Genomic DNA, 25,508 nt, shown 5'->3' on the forward strand with positions numbered 1-25,508 from the left:
AGGCCAGTGCATCCTGGACACCAAATCAGCTTGTATTTGTTTTTCAATCTCCTGCCTAGGAATTTACTTACTACTTTTATGGGGAGGCGGCCTTTTAAAAAAAACGACACCCTTCCTGCAAGTTGGAGATGATAATGGTCTGTGGTTCCTCCCTCTGTTCTTGCTCTTTGATCGCAAGGGCAATGGCAAAGTATTCCGCCTTAGCAATCGAGGACGTGTACAGGGATGCACATGTCATCATTTTGTTCTCACTGTTAAGTACTGTTGCAATGGACCGTTTAAAGTTATACGTGGAAGCGTGCATATACAAGACATTTGTTTTGTTTTTAGGGGCGAAGCTCCTTATAGCATCACCTGGTCGGTCGTCGCTTCATCCGGCGTTCCCCCGCCGTCACGTCTCCCGTATCATTCAATAGATGGCGCTGTCCTATAGAGATGTGTGCAATATGGCAGTTGGGTGAATGCACGCTAGATGGCGTTATAGGTGCCACTGCTCTCAGATTGGCTGCTGCACCTGTTATCTCTCATTCTCCTTGATCGTCGCCGTACGTGGAGGAGTGCGCTTGCCGGATCGTGCTGCGTGGCGGACCATGGACGACGAGGAGCGCCGGGTGCGGAAGGCCGTTGCGTCTCGTGCTCGTCAGCAGGATCCCGAGGTGCGAGCTTGAGAGGCTGCCGCCAAGCGAGCGCAGCAGTAATCAAAGCAGCGTATCGCTTTGATTACTGCTGGGCGAAACCACTGAACATTTCACGGTGTAACCATGATTGCTTCAGGAGCTTCGCCCAAGCTCTTCATCATTCACCCGTGGATATGCTGTAATTTTTTTATGTTTTACGGAGCCATCGCACTTTCTCCACTCTGCGCTTTTTGTTAGTATTGACGTCCATGTTCTTGGGCAGAGGAGCGATTGAGATCTTGCAGCGGATGGGTTCTGGGATTTCTACAAGAACTTCGTCCAGGTTCTGGGGGTACGGTGGGAAGTCCACCCTAGCGAGTATCTCTCTCCCTGCTTTGATCTGACGTAGACAATGTCTCTGCGCAATCAGTACCGCTGCCTTTAGCTCAGGGTATGTGTTATATATTCTGATTTGTAATAGCTTTTGAGTTGGTGTGCTTACCGGTAGCCCTAGGGCCACTTTGTAGGCACTCCTGATTATAGACCCAACGTTTTCTTCTTCACATTTGTTTCGCGTGTGGAAAGGTAGACTATACGTTATCTTACTCAGTACGAGTGCCTGTACTAATCTAATTGTGTCTCCTTCCTTCATTTTCTTTTTGTGGTATGTTATTCTCTGTATCATTCGCGCGACTTGTTTCATAGCTGATTTTAATATGTTTATTGTGTGGTTTGCTGCTCCATTACTCTGAACCCTGTAACCCAGAATTTGTGCGACGATTGCCTCGTGAATTTTGACGCCTTCAATCTGTATATCCATGTTTCCATTACTTTTGTATCTTTTTCCATGTACCCTAATAATTTCAGATTTGTCTGGGTCACAACTGAGCCCGCTGGCCCAGGTGCCATTTACTGAAAAGGTGGAAAAACCAGCGACTTAATAGGAACCTTCTCCGCAGAATCGCTGCTTTAGCAGAAGAGGCAAATCAATACGCTAGCAAAATTGCAACCGAGGGATGGATCGAGTTCTGCAGCTCACTACAGGCATTCTTAAGCACTGCAAAAACTTGGGCCTTCCTGAAGAACATGCTCGACCCGGAAAAATTGAAATCGGCGACGAGCAGAACATCACAAAGAAACGTGCGAGTTTCCGGGTATGGATGAAGAATATAATACAAGCACTTAAGGACAGATACATAGGAGACAATACTGATAGTTCCAGGTTTCAAATGAACTACACGGGTGCAAAAAACGAGAAGCTTGACGCCCCAATAACCAAGGAAGAGGTCTTTGCGGCGGCCCAGGCAGCCAAGAGAAATACTGCCGCTGGTCGAGGGCCAATTACAAATGTAGTGATCCGGAACCTCAGCGATAAGGTCATAGAGGCACTGACAAGCCATTTTAATGACAACTGTTGGCTCAAAGGGAAGATACCCGATGAATGGGAAGAAGCCAAAATTATCACGATACCGAAACCCGGGAAGAAGCCATCCCTGCAGGCACTCAGACCCATATCTCTGACGTCATGCATGGAGGAGCTTTTTGAACGGGTTATTCACACTCGGCTCCAAAACTTCATAGAGGACGACGGCCTTTTCCCAGCCACGATGCTGGGTTTCCGCAGCAGCCTTTCCACTCAAGATGCGTACCTCCTATTACAAGAGGAAGTTCTGAGCTCCATACCCAAGGGAGGAGAACCTCTAATACTAGCCCTTGATCAAAAAGGAGCGTTCGACAATATCTCACATAAGGCCATCCTATCAGAATTAAGCAACATCGGATGTGGGGAAAGCACCTTCAATTACATAAAAGCTTTCCTCACAATGAGGTGAGCTACAATAAGCGTGGCACAAGTCACGTCAGAACTTTTTAGATGCCAAACAAAGGTACCCCTCAAGGAGCCATCATCTCTCCCCTTCTCTTTAATATCGCCATTACAGGACTCGCGCGAGGCCTGGATGACGTACCACAATTTAGTGGAAAGAAACTTAAGGAAGAAAACACCCTGAAGCTGGTAAGAGCATTAATGGTGAGTAGATCCTCAAGCCTCCCCTACAAGTGCCTAAACCAAAGGGCAGTGGTGTAAATTCAGAAAAATTGCAAGAGGGGGGACACAGCTTGCCATGGTGGCCATATTGTTTTTATATTTATACATCTTATTTATAATTATGTATGTAAAAATTAAAATCATGCTTTGAAATAAAATTTTTCAAAAGTAAGCATGGGCGTCAGCAGTGGGTCGGGGAAAACAGTACTGAGGAGCCATCAAAACAAGCGTACTTTGTGTGGCAAAGTTAGTTTCTAAGTGACACTCATAGGTATTGACACTGTAGTGTATTTCTAGCTATTATGTCATTTGGGCGAAATCATCAAATGAAAATGCTGGCAGTTTCTTATAACACTTCAAGATACAGCTTTTCTTTGACTTCAGCTCCATTTCCCATTGTGTATGTAGCCGTTAGAAATAGCCTGCCATGATTTACCCCTGGAAAGTTTCTTGTAAAGCACTTTTATGTTCACCAGTGATATTTTAAAATACTACAATCATGGTTGAGCAATCGCCTTCGTACTTCATTGTCAATGGTTTCAACGAATTGTCGACATAAATAAATAACGGTATATGATTGGGAATTCCTTATTTACTTTGCATTTTTGCATTTCAAGGCCCAGCATAACAAACATTTTCAGCATGGCAGATGTAACTTGTAGCATTTCAGAGTTGGTTTTAAGGATATTGTGCTATACTTTACTGGCAAGCAACTGAAATATGATATTTCAAAGATATTCAAGGGGGGGACACTTGCAAGGGGTGTCCCACCCAGCCTGAACACACAAGTGGGGTCAGGACCCTCCTGACCCCCCCCCCCCATGATTTATTCCACTGCCAAGGGGAAAGGGAACAAGTCGAGGCAATCCCAAGGAGAGCTTATATAAGACAGCACTGTGTCTGCAAACGAGAAGCAACCATGACGCTACAAGATCTTGACATAACCAATAGCTATTATAAACACGCATAGCCGCAGCTCTCCTCTCGAAAGACGAGACAACAACACGCCATGACGTGAAGAGCCCTCCTCTGGAGAACAGGCCACACGAGTAGACATACCCGACATGATTGGGTCTGTTCAAGGCGGCTCCCATTTATAGGCACATACATCCTGTTGGTCACCAATGGAGATGCAGAGCCACAGCAGAAGCCATAGCCAGGGACTCTTGAGAACAGAAAAAACAGTTTATGTTAAATATTCAAATGGAAAAGACGCAGTAGTAACAATGATAGACTCCTGACTGAAAAAAATCAAGCCGGCTACACTCCGTGAAAGCCTTTGAAAAAGCGGAGCTGATGCCCCCTTTCATCAGGCTATTGCATTTCTCTGTTTTGCAACTCTTTTCCAAGTATTTCTGTGTTGTATCATTGTTCTTTATTTGTTACTCTATGTTAAGCTATGTGGTGGTAGTAGTGCTTTGTTGTACTATTACATCTGCTATCGCCCCTTTCTTCAGGCTTTACATATTGCTCCCAAGTTTTGGCAATTTACATTAAGGATTTGTTTGTTCTTCAGGTTAAGCCATGTGGAGCCTGCGCGACGATATGCTCATTCATGGCCCTCGCTGTAACACTACAGTAGCACACCAGTGCGGCTGTGGCCCATTCCACCTGGCCACTCCGCCAAAACATTACTATCACAGCTGTGCTGGAATGCAATTTGCGTCGCAAGCACAGCTACCAGCTGCTGTGCATGACATGCCCACCTCGCCAAAGAAGTTTGGCAAGGCATCGTATGTATACCCTCTCCCCATCTGAGCAAGCGTACGGCGCTCCTCACCTTCTCCCCCTCCGAGCGACCCTCTCTCTTGCCACTCTCGGCTAGGTGCAGCCTTTTCCCCTTTCAACTAAGCCTCTCTCTCACCACACCGCAAGGCCACGTGACCCAGCAGGGAACTTGTAGGGTGACGTGGCTCTTCGTGATGACCAGAGACATTCCATGGACATGGCTAGCCCCTAAAGAGCTCCGCTGTTAAAAGATCAGTGTATCGCTAAAGAACTGCACCATGTCTGATGACAAGGAGGCAGCTGTCACTCTAGTGGTTACCGAAGGCAACAGGTCCAGGCATTCACTAGTAATTATGGATTCCCAGGACACCTGCCGGGATTCACCAATGGTAATAATAATTGTTGGAGTTTTATGTCTCAGAACCATGATATGATTGAGAGACAACCTTAGTAGAGGGCTCTGGAAATTTCAGCCACCTGGGGCTCTTTAATGTGCACCTAAACCTAAGCACATGGGCCTCTAGCATTTCGCCTCCATCGAAACGTGTTCACCAGTGGTAGGGTAGGCAGTAAAGCAGCCAGCATCCTGGTTTCAAGTCAGTTTCAATCAGTTTCAAATAAAAATTGAGCCAAATCCTGCATCTGTTTGAATCAAACTGAGCCAGACTCATTAAACCAGCACCGCGTCAACAATCGTGACTAAAACAACCAACATAGTCGCATCTAACCTGTTTCATTTGCGCCTTAGTTTCTTTGTCATCGTGCTTTTGCTCCACAATTGCTTTTTCTTGGGTGAGTTGGTACTTACTGAAGGTCATGATAAATTAGGGCAAAACTAGACTGGAAAGAGTAAGAGGCTGTCTTTCCTATTCCTCTCCATTTGTTAGTTTATCTTTGCAAGTTTTGCGCTGCAGTATCACATCCTTCTTTCGCTCGAAGATGGTATATTTTAAATGGAAAACAGTGGAAAGGAAATTATTGGGCACTGATTTATTCTTTGAAGAAGAAGAAGTGATCCTAAATGGCGTGACATAAAACCAGCTAACAGGAATCTAAGAAGAAGAGCTGAAGCATTTTTCAAGGCCTTCAATAGATGCCAGGAACACGAAAATGCTGGTGACAGTCCAGGACAGTGCGCCTGTTGCCAGGAAGGACCACTCACTCTTCAAGTCTAGTCATCGCCATTACACCTATGCAACAAAAGACATCATCGATGAAGGCACAAGATGGTGTTAATTATGTCGCAGAATATTGCCAAATCATTCATTGGCTGCCATTTAGACTCCTTTTGCATAAACAATTCAAGCCCAAATGAAATGTTCCATTCTATAAGAGCCAAATCCCAATTTTACTCCTGAATGTCGATGATAGTGGGCTATATAGATTTTAGCCACAATATAGGTTTGATGTATTTTGGTGACAGGAGCACACTGGCAAAAAATTGTTGGAGCAGGCCCGACCATATTGTCAGTACAAAACAACTGTGTTTTTCTCAGTTTCACTTAAAGTGTACTTGGCTCCTTTAAAAAAAAACACCGCAATTGTCCCTGGTGTGGTGAAAAAGCCACAGTGTACATACAACTTGGGGATGCCAGAATACAGAGACAGTGGCCGTCATACGCAATGCCACGCCGGAGCAGTGGGACGCTGCTCTGGTGTGGCATTGAAAAGGAACATAAACAGTTAAATGTTAGTGTTTCACCTCATCGATAAATATGAAATTTATGAAAAAGAAGAAAGTTGACAAATGCAGAAATGTAACCACATAAAAATGTTCATTTGTGGTATATTTCACACAGTCAAGTGTTAAGTGATCTGAAAAGCAGCAACAGGTGGGCTAGTTCGTAATCTCTCAAAAGAGAGATTAATAGCACAAACACGGGACATACACGACTTGTCCCACGTTTGTGCTGTCAATCCCTTTTTAAGTGATCTGCCTTATTGACATACATAAAATTTAATGAAAAATTTTTCATATTAAGTGCTAAAATGAAACCAGATATAAATGTTACTTATAGTAACATACACTTCAACCTCATTATAACAACGTTGCATTTGACATGAAAATAACTTCGCTATATCCGAAAATTCGTTATAAGCGTATATTCGAACCACTGTATTACCAAGACTATTCCTCATTTACTTCGTTATAACCGATAATTCGTTATATCCGTGTTCATTATATCGAGGTTTGAGTGTATACAGTGAAACCTCGGTGATACGATCACAGCTCATACGAATTTCGGGGTGATACGAATTTTTCGTTGGTCCCGGCCAAGGCCCACAGGCGTGCAATGTAATGGAGTACGGTTTTTGCGAACCGATTTTCACCCAGCAACGTTTGATACGAACGTATGCTACCGCCCAGGTACGAAGAGGTGCTGTCCGCGCTGTTGCGGAAGACGCGCTAAGCACGTGCGAGCGCGGGAACGCAAGAGTGGGCATGCGCACCGCACCGCCGAATTGTCAGAATCACGGTGTAAGAAAAACACTTTCCTTACGGTCAGAATAAACCTTCAGAGACGCGTCACAGCCTCCGAGATTGAGTGCGCGAATCTTTGAGGCTCTTATGCGCCTCCGTGTGCCTTCACGTTTAGATTACAGAGGACATTAACGCCATGTTTTTTTTCTTTCTAATGCGTCGACGCGGGCTGCTCTTGTTCTGCTTTGTTTACACGTGCCTGCCTCGTGCATCAGACATCCTATGAAAGGTGGACGAGGACCGAAAGAAGGCGAGGACGGTCTTGGCGAAGGAGTCAGGCCTCACAAAGTCAACATGCGCGACCGTGGAGGTCGCACTTGTGCGGGCACGGCTGTGAATCCTCCCCCCCCCCCCCCCCCAAAAAAAAAACATCCCCAACGCCTCCGCAATAACGAAATCATAACAAAGGACCGTGGTTCTGTAATTTTGCGGCCTTAATCCATCGCGTCAAAGCGCTTCTTATGTTACTTTCGCTGCAGTACTCCGGTGTCATGCAAAAAAGCATACTAAAATTTGGAAGGGGCTCTTGCTGTCGCGGGTCACAACGCACCTGGTTCATTAATTGAATGCGCGCGTACGGGCCGTATATTTACGAGTGCTGGTATGATTGCCGACATCTAAAAACTTAACTGACACTCATTCAGGGTTCATGCTGACGTTGCTGCGGCCCTGAAAAACAATAAATGAAAAAAGTACGCCAGCTTTCTTTTGTCGCATGCTAATTTTCCATGCTTTCCGGTGATACGAATTTCGGATGATACAAATATTTTTGGTGGTCCCATGATATTCGTATCACCGAGGTTTCACTGTATGTGACAAAATACATTACTTATAGTTCACATATTGTGCCCCGCCACGGTGGTCTAGTGGTTATGGCACTCGACTGCTGACCCGAAGGTCGTGGGATCGAATCCCGGCGGCAGTGGCTGCATTTTCAATGGAGGTGAAAATGTTTTGAGGCCCATGTACTTAGATTTAGGTGCACGTTAAAGAACCCCAGGTGGTCCAAATTTCCGGAGCCCTCTACTACGGCGTCTCTCATAATCATATGGTGGTTTTGGGACGTTAAACCCCAGATATTATTATAGTTCACATGATTTAATGTTCAAATTTGTTCTGCATTATTGCTATGAAGATTACAGCAAAAATGAATGACCTAATATGTAGAAGTGTGATAACTCAAAAAGTGTTCATATGTTATACCAAGGCGTTGGACTGGGCTAGTTGCTACATAGTCACAAAGGATAAAAACCAGCGGAAAACAGGACACAGCGAAAAGAAGTCGACGGGTTCAGTTGTAAGAGTCAGCCTGTCCCGTCGGCTTCTTTTCACTGTGTTTTGTGTTTTCCGCTGGTTTTTATCTTTTGTGATCCTTTGTTCATATGTTGCATTTCATTTCTAAAGGATCAAGGGGTTGCTCTGAAAGGGTTCATCATGTGAACCAAATGCAATGGATTCTGGGCAAACAAAAGTCGGTTAAAGTGGAAATGCAGGATAAACAGAACATTTGTATTCACATTGGTTGACCGCCCTTAGGTGCAATATTAACAAACTTAGGTTAAGCAGAGCTTTTCTTTTTACAAACTCTGGTGAAAGAGAACTTCAACACTGCCCCCTACGTCATTGGTGCATGGAACAGGTAAGACTGACAAATGTGAATTTGTCATGCTATAAATAGTGAGAAAATCAACTCTTCAGGCAGTAGTGGGAAAGTCAAAGCAACTAAAAGAGGTCAATGGTTCAAGTGTGTTTCTATTGCAAGAATTTCAGAAGCCGAGTAATGAACCCCAGGAGGGACAGAGCACTGCAGAGCACGGGGCGTATCCAGGGGGGGGGGGGGGCACACCGGGCCCGTACCCCTACCCCCGAAATTTTTTTCTGCCATGGTATAGAGCACAAAATGACACTCGACCACACTTACCTGGCTGGAGCCCACATCAGATCAAGAGCGTGCCCCCCACGAAAAAAATTTCTGCCTACACCACTGCTGCAGAGTAGGCAGGATCATGTGATCAGGTTGCCACTACAGCTTTTTTTGTGCTGCTAGAAATAAGAGACCTCAGATAAATCCCTTGTCACCCTCTCATGGAAGTCTGTTGAAGGTATTGATGAACTTTATGGCAAAAGCTTCAATATTTCTGTTCCAGTGCATCTTACTGCTTCAAACTCAATGGCAAGAGATGCATTAAAGGCTGCAACGTTATTTCGAGACCAGCATGCACAGAATTTCTTGCGATCATTTTGTGCATAAAATTAACTTTCTACAAAAGAACATATGATCTGAGAAGCAGATTGCAGAAAATTTTTTCATCAGAGTATTATGATTTTGAAACTCTGATACCTTTCCAATGAAACTATTGCTGATGATATTTGTTCTCTTCGCTCAACTTCAATGAAAGTTTGTATAAACAGAACACATTTTTCTATTTCTTCAAGTTCCATTTAAGCGGAGTCTACTGTTAGTGGTCCACTGAGTGCACAAGCTGTACACGTGCACTAGCTAACATAAGCAATTCTTTTTGAACTCTGTGCTCATACTTAATATAGTTACCTTAGTTCTAACTTAGTTGGGTGACTATCAGACTGGTAACTTGTTAAACCCAGATGTGCGGTGGCCACATGAGAAAGACTAAATTTCACTCTCCCAGCCATGCTGGCTACTCTCCATGCAGTGTCTTTTTGTGCCTTGTAGGTGTTGAAAATGCAGATTCAGTACTGAGATCAATGCAGCAAGATAACATACTGAGTTAACGCAGACCAATCTAAGATTTCTTTTTCCTAGCTTTTTCAAGCCATCGAGACATATATACTTCAGATCTGTCTATGCATATGTGCAGAATGGAAGGGCTATATGCACCAAATGGTCAGCTAATGCTCCCATCAGCAGGCTCCGCAATTCATCCACTCCAAAGGAAATGTTGGCTGCAGTCGGGGTGTGTGACTGCTGCTGCGCCTTTTGCCAGAGGGTTGGATGTGCCAGAATAAATAGTGATGAAAAAGCAACAAACTTTATTGAAAAGGTTGTGAATAATACAGGACAATGGCTTTCAGCTACATGTCATGTGTAGGAGGCATTCTGGCAGAGATCAAGCTATATGTCATACTGCAGTCATCTATACAGTAACTGAAGGCATACATCTAAATGACATATATTGTATGTAATTCTCAATATACCTTCTAGATGTCTGTGTCACTGCTTGTTCAACCAACTTTAGTTGCCTGGATAGTTTCCTTTCCTTTCTTCAGCATTCTTAAATATATCCATCTTACTGTGCAGCCCCCCCCCCCCTTGTCCCGCTGGGAGTGTGCATTAATACATCCACATAGGGGTGTAGGGCTCTCCCTCCCTCCCCTTTCCCTCAGGAAATTTTGCTCATCATCATCAGCGCATTGTATGTCCACTGCGGGAAGAGGATATCTCCCAGTGATCTCCAATTTGCTTGTTCTGCACGAGCTGATTCCGTTTTATGCCTGAGAATTTCTTAATTTTCCTCACCCCACCTACCTCTGGCGTCCTTAGCTGCATTTCCCATTCCCTTTCTGGTATTCATTCCATTGCTGTAATTACCATCTGCCCTACACATTATGGTGACCCGCTTAGGTTCATTTTTTCCCCCTACTGATCCATGCCACCGTCTTCCTATCTCTTAATATTACACCTACAATTTTTCGTTTCTCGCATGCTGCATGGTCCTTAAATTCCCGAGTTTGTTATCCTCCAATGACTGCACTCTTTCCGCTTTAGGGACAGTGGTAAAGAGGTTGGTGGTCATGATTTTGGAATGCCTGCTGTATGTATTCCAGCCCATCTTTATTCTTTGGTGGATTTCTTTTACATAAGTATATAGACTCCCCTGCTAGTAACTGACCTATGGATATAAATATCTTTGTACAGATTCTAGGATCTGGTTGCCAATCATGAGCTCTTGTTCTCTCTCCAGGCTATATTGAACATTACTGTGTCTTTTGTTGAGATATTAATCTATCTTTCCTATTTTCCAATTTAGTCATTTCAATATGTACTTCTTCTTTAAGCTGAACATTTTGACAGATTTGCCTGTCTGGTTGGGTTAATTAATTAAGACTTTCAAAGCTAGGGCTCCAACAAAAAATAGGTTTATTTCCCGACGTTTCAGAATCAACTCGATTCCTTCTTCAGGGTGAGTGACAGCGGAGATGTCGAGGTGCAACTCTTAACTTCTCTTTCGAAGCAGCTGGGGAGAAGGAAGGAAGGCGCGTCTTCTTTGGTGGTGAGAGTGTTGAGGGGGTTGCGGTTGCCGCGGTTGGTGCAGGTTGCGTGGAATCGATGGGACCGGGGACGATTTTGCTCCCTCGCGACTTTGTTTGAATTGGTTTTTCTTGCTGCGGCTAGTCCGTGAATGTATACTAATGGCAGGTTTCCCTTGCATCGATTTAAGTTGCCTTCAGGTGTTTGAATGAACCACAACTCCAATAACAGCCGTTTTTGTTGGTTAGTTTCTGTTGTTAGAATTTCGGTTTTTTCAAAGTCAATCTTATGGTCGGCATCTTCCGAGTGTTCTGCAAGAGGGTTCCGTTGTCTTGAGAACGTCCTAATGTCGTTTTGTGCTGTTTAATTCTTTCGGTCAAGTTTTTTGTTTTGCCAATGTATGCGGCCTGGCAGTCGGAACATTTGATCTTGTAGACGACGCCTTGCGCTCTTAAGGTCCCTGGGTTTCGGTAGAAGATTTATTGTGTTGGTTGGCTTGTGTGAGACCGTTATGCCTTCCTGCTTTAAGAGTCTGCTTTAAGAGTTGCGCTCTTTTCTTAATGGTGGAAGGTCCCAACAAAAATGGCTGTTATTGGAGTCGTGGTTCATTCAAAACACCGAAGGCAACTTAAACTGATGCAAGGGAAACCTGCCGTCAGTATATACATTCACGGACTAGCCACAGCGAGAAAAACCAATTCAAACAAAGTCGCAAGGGAGCAAAACCGTCCCCGGCCGCCCCCAGCCCATCAATCCCACGCAACCGCACCAACCGCGGCAACCGCAACCCCCTCAACACTCTCACCATGAAAGAAGACGCACCTTCCCTTCTTCTCCCCGAGCTGGTTCGAAAGAGAAGTTAAGAGTTGCACCTCGACATCGCCGCTGTCACTCCCCCTGAAGAAGGAATCGAGTTGATTCCGAAACAGTCGGGAAATAAACCCATTTTTGGTTGAAGTACTTCTTCTTACACGCAGTGAACAACAATGGAAAGATTCCTGACACCTTTCTCGATTACAGTTTTTTTTCTTTTTGTGTGGGGAAGCAAAGTAGCTATGGAGTCTTTGTACATACTGAGGTGTTCGCATACTTTTTAAGTACTCCTTGGCGACGCAGTGCTTCCTAGACTGCTGGTTTCTTTGCTGAGTCAATCAAATGCCTTTTCGCAGTCTATGAAAACCATGCATGCAAAAGAGTCTGTTGTACTCGGCAGATTCCTCAATTACCTGTTTGATTACACGGTTGTGATCCATTGCAGAGTACCCCTTCCTGAAGGAAATCTTACTACACTCCTGAACTTCATGATTTTATGGGGTGCCATATACCAATTGATACTCTGTTTGTATTCATGCATGTTTGTTGCCTTGCATACAGGGATGTAAAAGGCAGCATTGACCATGCCTCAGGTGCTTGAGGTTCCAACCTGGGTCCCAGGGCTTTTATCTTTTACATATATTTGAAAATAAAATATGTATAACGTGGGAACAGGCGAAAAGCTGATTTAGAGCTATGATGGACAGTTGTGTGCCAACGTGAGTTGCACAAGAGTCACAAGCACAAGAGTCAGGAGAAGCAAGTTGGTGGTTCTGGGCCAGATTGAAAGTTTTTTCAGAAATAGCAAGCTGCGCCTGAGCCGCCTGAGCGCGTCATCGTTAGCCTCCGCGAGATGGCAGGAATGGCTAGCGGAAGAGGCGGAAGAAGCCCTCACCGCCTCACCCTCGCCCCTCGGGCCTCCCCGATCACAGATTTCCGTACGAACGCTTTTGGTTCATGCGTGCGTGCTGTCGACCAAGCCAACTTCGACTTCTCCGTTGAACTCTGCTTTGCCAGGCAGCGAAGACTCTACATGCCTAAACAGCACCGCTGTTGCCGCTTCGTCCTTAGATCGGTCTTTTGTAGCTGGACTAAATTGTAACTAATGTCGGTCATTCGGAGTTTTCCCTGAAGTGAAGCGATTTGCAATGAAATGTACACTGGTGCCAGGTGATGACAGAATAATTTCTTTAACTTGTCTAGTATGTGACGGGCGACCAGCGTTGCATGCAACGAAATAACGACGTCTGAAACCAACCAACGCAGCGTGAGGTTCCCACTAGCTAGTCTGTCTTCAAGCCTAAGCAGAGTGTGACGCGTTCTTTGCTTTCGTTGTCATCGGCTGGGATTTCTCGGAGATGCTACGCGCAGTGTGAAGGTGTTATAAGCCCCTGTTATGAACGTCAAGCTTCCGCCTCGACATGTGATGCTTGGGCTGAAGTTATGAACCCCATCATTGATGGACAGGTGAGCAACAAGTAGCGCTTATTGGTGTCTCTGAAACCTTAAATGTGACTTCTGCTGTTGTTGGTCTTCCGTGTGGCATGCAGACAGTATCTGACGTGTAGAAGCTGTCGAGTGACCAAGTTAAATGCTGCAAAGCAACAAGTTCCAAGTGAACGATGTGAGCTTGTAACTCGTGCTTTTGAGAATGCTTCAAAACCTTCGACCTCTTATTTGGTTAAGATTTTGTAGTTTTGAATATGTGCTTAGTACTTGAATTTGTGTTTACTGTTTTAACTGTACCGTGTTCTTTCTCATCATTTGTGTTGAACTCTCAGGGTTTGTAGGAGTTGGTGTTTGGATGTGGGTCAGAACCGCGGGGGAGGTTTTCGCGTCGCCGCCCACCACCTGTTGATGGTAGCGCCGTCACGGCTGTCGTAATTAGGATGTGATATTTATTTGATGTGGATAAGCAGGCTCTTGCATGATTTTTCTGATTAATTATCCCGCCGTGCAGTTACTGCTGCGGCGAAGGTTATCGTCTTCGAGTAACTATTACGAGCCCTGCGTCCCCTGCACGTTTGAAATTTTATTAGTTGGATCCTTGAAAAATTAACGACCGTATACTATTGGGACTCCCGAGTACCCGCTAATGCCCGAAAATTTTAGGAAGTTTGTTGCTCGTGCATTCTGCGAGAAATATGGAAAGCGTTAATGCTTCCCGCCGTCACCTTCCCTGCCGGCCTCCGCCCCCCATACCCTGGTTTCAGCTTTCAGCAGTTCGTGCAGGCATGCTGGTGGTATAAGGCGATGTTTATAGCGAACACCTACCGAGTTCTTGCTATCTTTCCCTGCATCTTATAAAGTATCTAATGCTGTTCAAAACAGATTTTCAAGCATTTTCGGACAGTGTATTTTGGGATATTGACGTTCACTGGCACACAGTGCTCTTTCAATGCCTCATCCTCACAGATATAGCAGCATGACAATCTTATTGTGCACCACAAACATACAAAAGCAAAAATGATGGCTACTCAATATAAATTGTTGCTCATACACCCACGCTCTTTGTCATGGTGTGAAACAACAAAGCTGGTAGCTGTACCACAGAATTCAAAAGTGAAAATGTATTTTTGTCCATAAAAGTAAAGTTTGTCACTGTACTGCATGGTCCACTGATGTAAACACTATACCAATATGAAACTAAATGCATCATCCACTTTAAAATGCAGATTCTGCAAATGTGCAGTCAGAATGCCACTATTTGTTGCATAGTCATTGTGTTGAAGAAACCCGCCTTTAATTTTTACAGTCAAGCTGTATGTAAGTAGGCCATTCGTAACTCTGCGAACAGAAAGCTTCAAAAGCGCTGCTATGTGCCACAGAAATTAGGCAAACCCCACTACCCATCACTGGTCCACTAAAAATGAAGTTTTCTGTGGGAAAAAACACGTGCCTGACAAATTGGGCAAGCATTACTACTTGCCACTGGTTCACAAAAATGTAGCGAAATGGAGAATGTGGCAAAAAGACACATGCTGCTCAAATGGCTCCTCAAGATCGTGCATGAAACGCCAAGTGCATGCGGCAAGCCGGGCAACACAATGCATGTTGGTCAAAAAAATGCATGCTGCTCAAATGGAAAACTTCAAAGGAGCATGCGCCAAAATTCAAAAGGGACTTTCTGTACCTTTCATCAAAATTCTTTGTCACCTCTGTGCCATGTGCTACACAGCTTCACCAGTCATCCACCTTCACAGAGTGGAATGAATTTTTATTTCTACTAGTACCCGAAAAGTTTGAGAAGTTTTTCCCAAATTTGTTTCAATGCAAGAAACAGGAAAATTGACAGCTTTAAATGAAAAGATGGTGTTCCTTTTCATAATAGGTCCCTGTATAAATTGTAAATATAGCAATAGAAATACAACCTCAGAGAGTGAGAGAGGATAAACATTTACTAGAAATTGCAGAGGTACACCAAAGGGAAAAACTGAATTGTATTAGCAATTTATCCTTCTTAAATGCCCCAGAAAACTACTGGTATCATACGAGGAGTTAGAACAGATACAAAAACTAAAGAAAGGCAGTAATATTGTCTTGAAAGTTCCTGCACGCTGTGATGTCATGGATCTTTATTCAGTCTTTTTTTAACAATACAATGCGAAAGGAGGTGGGAGGAAAAGCTGTTCACTGATGGCTTGAAGTGTCCCCTGACCCCATTTGACCACTAGCAGAAGCCGGGAATGTGAATATAATCAATGTGTATTAAAAAAAAAATTGATAAAAAGCAAAACACAAGACCTAAGTAATGAATTATGCAACATACTTTCTTCAATCACATGTACGTATTCTTGTATAAACATCAACATAGCTATCTTTTCAACGTAAACCAATATAATGGAGGTCAGATGAAGAATAAAAACAGCGCTGAACACGGGACGAGAAGAGGACACATACACGGTGCTGAACTAACAACCAATGTTTATTGCAAAAACAAGTGCTATATATAGGACACAGGCATCTGCGCAGAAACACGAAACATAAGCCAAAGTGCACATACATGTGATAAAGGCCAAATGGCAAACATTATCAAGAACCTGTCAAATCAGTGGACCCCAGATATCTAATTTCATAGCCATGAAGCGAAATCGAGGGTACGCTAACACAAGAAACATTGTGCTGTTCAATGTGAAAGGCTTCGCTAATCTCGCGTTCGCTATGCTCGTTATAGCGCCCCATAACCATACATTTATCAAGAATCGGCTGACAACCACAATTTTTACAGTGGTCAGCCAGGTGGCTGGGGACAGAGCCTTTCAGAGAGCACTGTTTTAGCGCTGTTTTTATTCTTCGTCTACCATGCAGCAGCCAACCACCACCCAACCCAATCAAGCACATTATTAATGGAGGTCAATTCACTTAATTTTATTTTGAATGTATCAATGCCCGTTTCACAAAATGTATTCAGTTTCCTTCTGTTTGGGCCTAGTTAACTTTTTGTTGGTAAAGATGACTACTGTATTCTCAAGGAGCCAACGATTGCACTTGGCAAGTTCTGGGAGCATATGCTGCGCTATAACATTCTAAATATAGAAATATGCATTGAATTTTGGTAATGTCATACTGACTACAGGTGCTTGAATTTCTGTGCAGAAGTTTGAAAATGGGAAGGTTAGTATTAATCTTCTAATCTATGAACAAACCTCTTATTGCAAAATGACCAAAAATAATTTTCAAAGGAAACAGTCTGATTTATCATTTCACTTGGGCGGCCCTTTAAAGTACTTCTATCCCTGCATTCTTAAGGCATCCATATTAATCTTGACTACACTTGTTTTAATAGCTAATGTATGAGTTAGTAGTGTATTAGCTATAGCGCTTTCAGCCTGCTGTTGACGATGTGTATAGACGGTTTCAAGATTGCGATAGCAGGGCCATGTGCTGTACCCCAAGATACTTCCGGTCATTTCATTTATTGCTCTAGAACACCGAAGCGGAAGGCGCTTTTTTAAGTTTTCTCAGAGTAAGGAAGTACTCTTTTTCCGCTTTCACATAAAAGAAAGGCGCTTAAAGTTAAGGACTAACTCTTTTAATGTTGTGCATACCTTAGAAGGATATTTATTTGAATTATTTTGCTAGACACAGGGAGAAAAGTGTTCAAACCCTACGGGCTACTCGCCAAGTCTTTTGTTCCCCGCCAATTCTGCTAGCCTACGCCAGCACAAGAAACCAGAAGCCGTCCAGGGCCTGTGTTTGTAAACAGCGAAACCGTCTATAGTACCACTGAGGAATAGCCATCTCACTGCAGTTTTGAATAAGAATTGCTGGTGCTTTGCGTGCCAAAACAACAATGTGATTAATAGGCACACTGTCACAGGGGGCTCCGGATTCATTCTGACCACCTGGGGTTCTTTCTCTAACTGCTCAGGTGTTCTTGCGTTTCACCCCCATCGAAATACAGCCACCAGGCCAAGAATCGAACCCTGTGTCCCAGAGCTTAGCTGCGCGACACCTTACCTACTAAGCTACTATGGCTGGTACTACAGTTTTTGAATGGCACTAAAAGTAATGATGTTTGCTCAGTGTTTGTCATTTCTTAGTTCTGTTACACAAACGTGATTTCTACTTTCCATTATATTCAGTTGAGTTAAAACATCGCAGCACTTTCAGGGCAAGCTTGTGGCATTTTTGTGGAATAAAGGCTTCAGTAAGACTGAGCTGCAAAGCTCTCATGCTAGTGCATTTCGCTTGCTTGCATGCATGTGTGGCACACTTTCAGTCCTCATCCTTTTTACTAGTGGATTAGTGTTCGAAACAAGTATCTGAGCTAACCTGTCCAAATAACATTCACTCTCTTCATGACGTGTTAGTTTATCAACAGTTATTGGCAGAGCTGCCAAGCTGCTGAAGAAAACTCTTTTTGGCTATTGTTTTAGGGCGAAGCTCCTTAGGGTGTGGGTCGTTCCCTTCCTCTGTAGTAGTAGTATGTATGTAGCCAGCTCTAGTTTAATGAATTGCTCACTAGATGGCGTTTCCTGTATTTCTTAGAGTTGCTGTTTAAAGATGACAGATGGCACTTGTATAATGCGAATGGCGCATGTCATTGGATGCCTGCGATCGTAAAAGGCAGCTCGCTCTTGGCGCGCTTTCTCTTTCGCTCGGAGTCGCCGGATGGAGGCAGACAAGGCGCTCGCTCTTGGCGCGCTTTCTCTTTCGCTCGGAGTCGGCGGATGGAGGCAGACAAGGCGCTCGCTCTTGGCACGCTTTCTCTTTTGCTTGTCGCCGGATGGAGGCAGACAAGGTGCTCGCTCTTGGCGCGCTTTCTCTTTCGCTCGGGAGCGGACACTTTCCCTGCATTTCACCGATCACAAAGCGGTGATAATGAAGGGACCACGTAAACCAACAGTATAATAAAAGTTTGATGTTTAATATATACACGGTGTTTCACACTCTTTATATGATGTACTGGGCGAATTTCACGGAAGAGTTTCACGGTTTACCGATGATTCCCTCCGGAGCTTCGCCCCACTCATCATCATTCACCCCGTGGATATGCTGTGATTTTTTTAGTATTTATGTAATTAGCCTTCCAAACCTTGATTTAAAGGAGGCTCTGCTCCCCTTGTGTGTCACCTTTGTGATCACTTGACCCCTCCATGGCGTCAGAATGAACATTGTCTGGTCGTAGTGTGGAGTGGTCATATGAAGGATGAGCATTTCACCAAAAATTGTACTCTTGAATTCGCATCTTTTATTTTCCCTATTTTAATCCATAATCATCTTCTCTGCCTATGGGAAGCTCATAAAAGCATGACCAAGAGATGGAGGAGACAGAAAGGCAACAGAAAACTGAAACTAAAAGTCATCGTGCTAACAGCTAAAGCAAAGCACTATGCGCAAGAGCTCTCATTGCAAAACTGGAGCGAGCTCTGTGACTCGCTCAAATAAATGCTAGGGACTGCAAACTTGGCCGTCCCATTACACAAGATGTGTTGTACATGACACTCAGGATGGCTGTCAAAAACACAGAATCAGGAGCAGACAAGATCGGCAACAGCAATTATAAGCAATCTAGGGCCGGTAGATATTAAATTAGTCACGGAATTCCTGAACAAGCACTGGGAGGCCAGTACACTGGGAAGCCAGGCAAAAAGCCTAGCTTGGAAAATCTGCAACTTATTACGTGCTTACAGAAATTGTGTAAACAGATCGTTACAATTGGACTACAAAATTACCTGGAGGATAATGACATCATGCCGCACACGATGTTTGTGTTCCAGTCCAATCTATCAATGCAAGACATGTTACTTTTCATTAAAGAAGTTCTCAGCAACGTCCCAAAGTATGGCGAACATGTGGTAACGGCTTTTGACCTCAAGGGGGCCTTGGACAATATTAGCCATGAAGCCACACTATCTGACCATCTGAATATGTGGAAAAAAGACCCACAGCTATATTGAGGCCTTCTTCAAAGACAGGACTGTGACCATAAGGATGGGGGACCTGCTGCGACATGTTCAGGCTGCCCAACAAGGGCATGCTGCAAAGGTCTGTGATCCCATCCTTTCTCTTCAACATAGCAGTGGTTGATTTGACGCAGAAGCTGAACACTATAGACTGCATCCAACATGCAATGTATACAATGACATCACAATATGGACGATGGAGGGCTCTTTGGGACACAAAGAAGAAAGACTCCAGGCAGCTGCCAATTGTGTGGACGAGTACGCAAAAGCAAGATGACTATCATGTTCACCTGAAAGGTCTGAAATACTTAGGGTGCACATGCCCAGACAGGGTGACAAAGTAGATCCAACTGTCCCACTAGCTTGGGCCTGCATAGCGGAAGTACAGACATTTAGGCTTCTGGGAACGTGGATACAATCTAACCAGAGGAAGGACCACACAATCAGACTGCTCTTTGGATTTGCGGCCCAGAATGATCATGTGTATAACCAACTGAAGAATTGGACTCAACGAAGATGCCCTAAAGCTTGTAAGAGCACTTGTGGTGAGCAGAGCCACCTATAGCCTCCCCTACCAACACCTTAACTAAAGGAAAAGGGAGCAAGTTGAGGCAATCCTCAAGAAAGCTCATGAGACGGTCTTAGGTCTGCTAACAAGTACTGCAACCACAAAACTACTAGACCTCTGCATAACAGGTACCTATGATGAACACAGGTAGGTGCAGCTTGCCTCTCAGCGGACAAGACTACAGCTTACTACATTAACAGGATGAGTCCCTGCTCTTCGGGGGCTAGGCTACCAGGATAGCACATGAGAGTTCAAACACTCTATAAACATACCGAACAAGATTATTCAAGGTCATCCCATCTCTAGGCACATGCATCTAGCTGATCACAAGAGCAGGCTACAGAGTCAGGGAAGAAACCATGACCAGGACTTATCAGAACACAAAAAACACCATTTATTCTGACGCTGCTACATACGTGAACGGGAAAGACGCTGTGGGGACTGCGATCAAGTCCAAACTAAACCAATAAATTCTAAGCACACATACAGACGAGGACAAAGAACACGTATGACACACAGGTGCTAACTTTCAACACTTTATTGAAGCCAGGGGAACAGAATATATAAGGGCACACGTGACCTTACATGACGCCGGTGCAGCAGGCATAAAATACGACACCATCAATGACATCGCAGGTAACGCATTTCTTAGTTAGCGCCTGTGTGTCATACGTGTTTTTTGTCCTTGTCTGTATGTGTGCTTAGAATTTATTGGTCATGTCATACCAACACGCCCAAACCGCCACAATTGTGATCCAAACTAAAGGAGAAGGAGAGCACATCACTGAAGAATCGCACCACGTTCGATGCCAAGAAGGCCACCTGCCACTCTAGTGATTGCCGAAGGCAAAAGGTCCGGGTGTTCACTAGTAATCATCATGGACTCTCAGGATACCTGCCGGGGATGCCAGTGGTAAGGTTTCGCAAGAAAGCCGCCGGTATCTTAAATACCGGAGGCGTGAGTAATGTGAAACAGATAATTTGGGCCCCAGGGCATGAGGGCATTGCCGGGAACATTCAGGCACATCTCGTAGCTGGAGGATGCACTAGCCAAGAGAGATATCAGAGGCCGGGGGTACAGAAGCAGTAACCTGCACCTATAGGGTATTTTGGAACACTTCAGGGAAAAGTAGAAGGCAGTATCCTCCACTCCACAAGAAATTGGACAGGGAGCAGTTGGTGTCCTAGTGGCAGCTACAAACTCGTATCTATGTGTACTCATTTACACCCAACTATATACAAAGACACTTGTCTCTGGTGTGGTGAGAAACCCGCAGTATACCATACAACAAGGGGATGCCAGAATATAAAAGCAGTGCCCATCGTACACAACATCGGGCCAGAGCAGTGGGTTGCTGCACTGTCCAGCTTGGAGTGGACCACCAGATTTGGCTGGTTGAACGCGCCAGACGGGCAGCTAAGGCCACAGGAGTCCTGGACTGAGTACCCATCCACAGGCACTCTGCAGAACACCACGTCTTGGGCCAATAAAGTTTATTCTCCCTCTCTCCTCTCCCATCCTCTTGAAGTGTTGGGCAACAAGTTCAAGATGTGCTCTTCTAGCCGTCCTTGAAGGAATGCTGAGGCACCTTGGCAACTACCAAGCAGTACTGCTTTGGAAGTGGACTTCTACTTTGTTGTGAAAACATAAATTTGGGTCTGCTGTACTGCTGCAGCATAGGAAACAACACAAACAAGTATGGGCACCATGGAAGTATATTGTTGTCTATGTCTGTCTTTCACATTGCTTTCTGTGCTGCAAATGTTACACTTTCAACAATGCTTTGCGACTATGCCTTCATTTAGCAGTGACTGTGCCAAGTTGCATTGCCAGCTTAGTAAACTGAAGGACATAATTGCTGACCCATAATGGGCCAGTCAGATAAAAACAGTCTGTGGAGTAGTTTGTAATTGCAGCCCATGTTTAAGATATATATGTATATTTTTTTTTTGCTTTCAGAAATGGATGGTGGTGCTCACATGCGAGGAAGAGATTTTAGCAATGTGGCAGTTTGGGCACGTTGGTAATTCATTTTGAAAAACTAAAAGTGCACAGAAAAGCACCTGTGTATGTGTATATGTGGGCCTTTTTTTTTGTCCATTTTCTGTGCGCTTTTAGTTTTTCAAAAAGAGATTTTAATTAATCTTAATGGTGGATCTGTGCATTAAGATATTGAATCTTCAGACATTTTTTTTTTATGTCTTACCATTCAATTCTGTATGGACTTCCTATATGTATTCTTTTGTTGATAGACTGCCAACATTGCTTTTGTCCTCCTGTTCCGATTTTGCCTTTATAACTTTCCAAGCTTCAGGAGTCGATTCCATACACAGAGGTGTGGCAAAGGAAATATCATTGTCAGGCTAAATACAATTTCCTAAAGCAAGGATCTGCCATATGCAGACCCTTACTTTTGATGTTATTGGAATTTACCTCTCATATAACATTACTACTGTTTATGAAAAAAATGTCCTGTGATTAAAACACAAATTATCGAATGAATAATGTTCAATTTACCATAATTTCAAGCCATAACTTACCTTTTTGTTTCTTTCATGAGGGGAATGTGTTAAATGTTCCCCAATTTGATGTGCTTCGTAAAGTGGTTCCAAAAATTGTGTGTTCAGCAAAAGGAGGCTCGAGTGTGCATGCTACTGAGGTTTCTTGCTTTCAGCATAAGCCATGTTTCATACTGTTGGTCGCATTCCGAGGGTTGCATGTATTGAGAGCGGCCCTCTTGACTGTGTGATGTGTAATAATGCGGCCATTGCTAATGCTGAAACTTTCTTTTCTTTTAAGTTTATCATTTTCCATTTGCTCTGGTTGTTTTGCAAGCAGGATTGCTCATCTGCTGGTTGCAGGTACGGTGTCCAGATGATTTTTGGGCTCTCAAGCAAGAACTAGCAAGGAGCGAGGGCACATGCGGAACTTAATGTTGCAAGTGCATACACTTCTGTTGTGTAAAGGCAGTATGAAAATTGCACGTAGTGCCTATGAGTGCCCATGAGGCAGAATTAAAAAGTTGAGCTGGAAATGTACAAAAGCTCTACTTGCTTTAGCACCTCATGCAGTGAATAGCACATAAACCTTTAATCAAATTTTAGCCGCCGTGGTAGGTCGCTGGCTAAGGGGTTGCACTGCTGACGGGTTCGATTCCCAGCCACGGTGACCAGATTTCAGTTGGGTGAGATGCAAAAACACCCGTGTGTATAGATACAGGTGCATGTTACAGAACCCCAGTTTGTCAAAATTAGTTTTCAGTCTCTTACTACGGCATGCCTCATTATATACTAGTTTTTGTAAAAACATCAAAATTATACTCGGAAGACATGACTATTCAATAAACAGTATTATTACACATATTTTTGAACAGTTGGCTTTTTTTTTTTTTTTTTTTTTTTTTTTGAGGATTGTCAGTGTGCGACAGCTGCACGCCAGCGCGAGCCATGATGTCCCTGCGGCGGATGAAGGGTGCATGTGTTCCTCTCCTGCTGCTTCTCTTTCTCCACCTCTACTTTACATCCCACTCTCCCCCTTCCACAACATATTTTCATGTTGTGAGACTGAGATGCCTTGTGCCATACAAATGAAAATTACGGGCTTTCTTAACGGCATTAATGCATATTTCAGGACACTATTTTAACAAACCCCTCTCTCCTCCACAATGCCTGTATTGCACTGCATGTTGGTAGCCATACTGAGAAGTTCTAGGAATTCTACTGCCATTCAGAAGGCATCATGAAATCTGGCAGCCAAAATCTTAACATGGTGCAGAATATAAACCGAAATGGGCTCGTTGTTATGGTCTGGAATGAAGTTCCTAACCATCCCAGTTGTGATATAAAAAGTAGATTTACTTTTATGCAAAACCCGATGTGTATTCACTAATTCCTTAAATGCCTCCATGTAAACAGCTCTTTTTAATTGCATATATGTGGTTTGTTGTGATAACTAGATTTATATAAAAGATCTGTTCTGTTAGAATCTTGGAGGCCATGTCATCTGCAATTGTTATGACAAGATCATGTGTACTTGCAGCATTAAGCAAGTATAGTTTCTGTGGTACACAAAACAGAAGACAGGAACTGTGCCTTACTTTCTAATATTTGCTGATTAAAGGGACACTAAAGGCAAATATTAAGTCGACGTTGATTGTTGAAATAGTGGTCCAGAAACCTCGTAGTGCTACTTTTATGCCAAGGAAGTGCTTATTTTGAAATAAAATCACGTTTTAGTGGTCCGCATCGCGTTAGCGCACTTCAAATCATCCGCCTGAAATCGGACTTTCATACGTCACTGCTGCCGTGCCCAACGTTGCCCGTTTTGATTGCGCGGCCGCCGACACTAGTAGCAGCAGAGCGAAAGTAGTGGGACCCACAGCAGCAACAACAGCCATTGAAGCCATCGAAGCTTGCCGCAATCGCCGCAATGGATGTGGACGGAGAACTTGACAACGAGACATTGGCTCGCGACGCTGGGCTCCAATTCAGCGACTTGAGCCCCAATGAACGCGGTACGCTGCTGAGGGCTCGTAGTGCCAGCATCGTTGCATGCGGCACTTTGTCGAACTTCCTGTCAGAGCGACTTTCATGAGCGCGCAAAACACACGCGGCAGTAGGCGATCCCGAAACTACCTCTAAGACGCGACCGCGTGAGCGAAGCAGGGCGCCGGGCGAAGTGCAGTTCGGCGAAAACGGAACCTTTGAACCACGTGCGCCGTTCCCCATGGCAACGCCACAGAGGTTCTTTTTTCCATGAATCAAACGGAAATGAACAAACAGCATTTTATTATGTCTTTTGATGCATGCAAGGTTCTTTTTTTTATTGCTGCTAGTTTGATTACTAGTGGTTTATTGTAGGCAGACTCTCATATGTCATCGGGATCACTTCGAAAATGTCCCACTCGTGGCGCTCATCATATGATACATTTAGCTTAATTTCTCGGTAAGTAGGGCACTGCTGTTGATAATATTGCCGTTTTAGAAGTTGTCATACATTGAGCTTTCACTCTGACATAACTTATTTGCCTTTAGTGTCCCTTTAAGATGAATGCCTGCCACAGGCATTCATCTTATGCATTTTTTGAGCCCTTATTTATGTGAGGAGCTTTCACAGTTTGGGTAATATTTAAATGAGGCATGGACAATAAGCAATGTTTTTATTGTCAGACTTCTCGTGAAACTCCCATGCAGCACTGAAATTTCCTCGTAGGTTTGCCATTACTCGCTACCACTATGTTTTCTTGTATGTTTCAACAACAATCCTCTACTGGAAAATGTCATTTTTAAAACTTCAAGACTTTTGTGCCAATATGCCTTGTATGCTAGCAGTCTTGCATACCTCTTGTATCATCTTTTTTTTAAACATCAACAGAATTTTAAAGGAAATTCTAGTGGTGTGTAGAACAAATCTGTATATTGAGCTATATTGCTTCGCTTACAGTGGAAATAATATAGACTGTCAAAAATTAAATAATAAGCTTTTACTCATTGCTTTATCAGACATCTTGCAATATCCAAATTGAAGCCAGTGATTTCACAAGGCACATGCTTTTGTACCCTATTTTGAAAGTAGCACCGGTTTTGAGATAAGTGGAGTTAAACTTTTGGTAAAAA

At 43.8% G+C, this 25,508-nt stretch overlaps 1 protein-coding gene across 1 annotated transcript in view; it reads left to right on the forward strand.

The window, feature by feature from the left end:
• Positions 1 to 12,820: 12,820 nt before the first annotated feature.
• The window catches only part of LOC119403801 (ral guanine nucleotide dissociation stimulator-like 1), a 105,236-nt gene continuing 92,548 nt past the window's right edge, over positions 12,821 to 25,508 (forward strand). The window contains exon 1 of the mRNA XM_037670602.2: positions 12,821 to 13,382. Within this exon, the coding sequence (XP_037526530.1) occupies positions 13,359 to 13,382 (24 nt within the window). The 5' untranslated portion in view covers positions 12,821 to 13,358. The remainder of the gene's footprint in view (positions 13,383 to 25,508) is intronic.

Source organism: Rhipicephalus sanguineus, chromosome 1 (assembly GCF_013339695.2).
Source record: "Rhipicephalus sanguineus isolate Rsan-2018 chromosome 1, BIME_Rsan_1.4, whole genome shotgun sequence".
Classification (NCBI taxonomy): domain Eukaryota; kingdom Metazoa; phylum Arthropoda; class Arachnida; order Ixodida; family Ixodidae; genus Rhipicephalus; species Rhipicephalus sanguineus.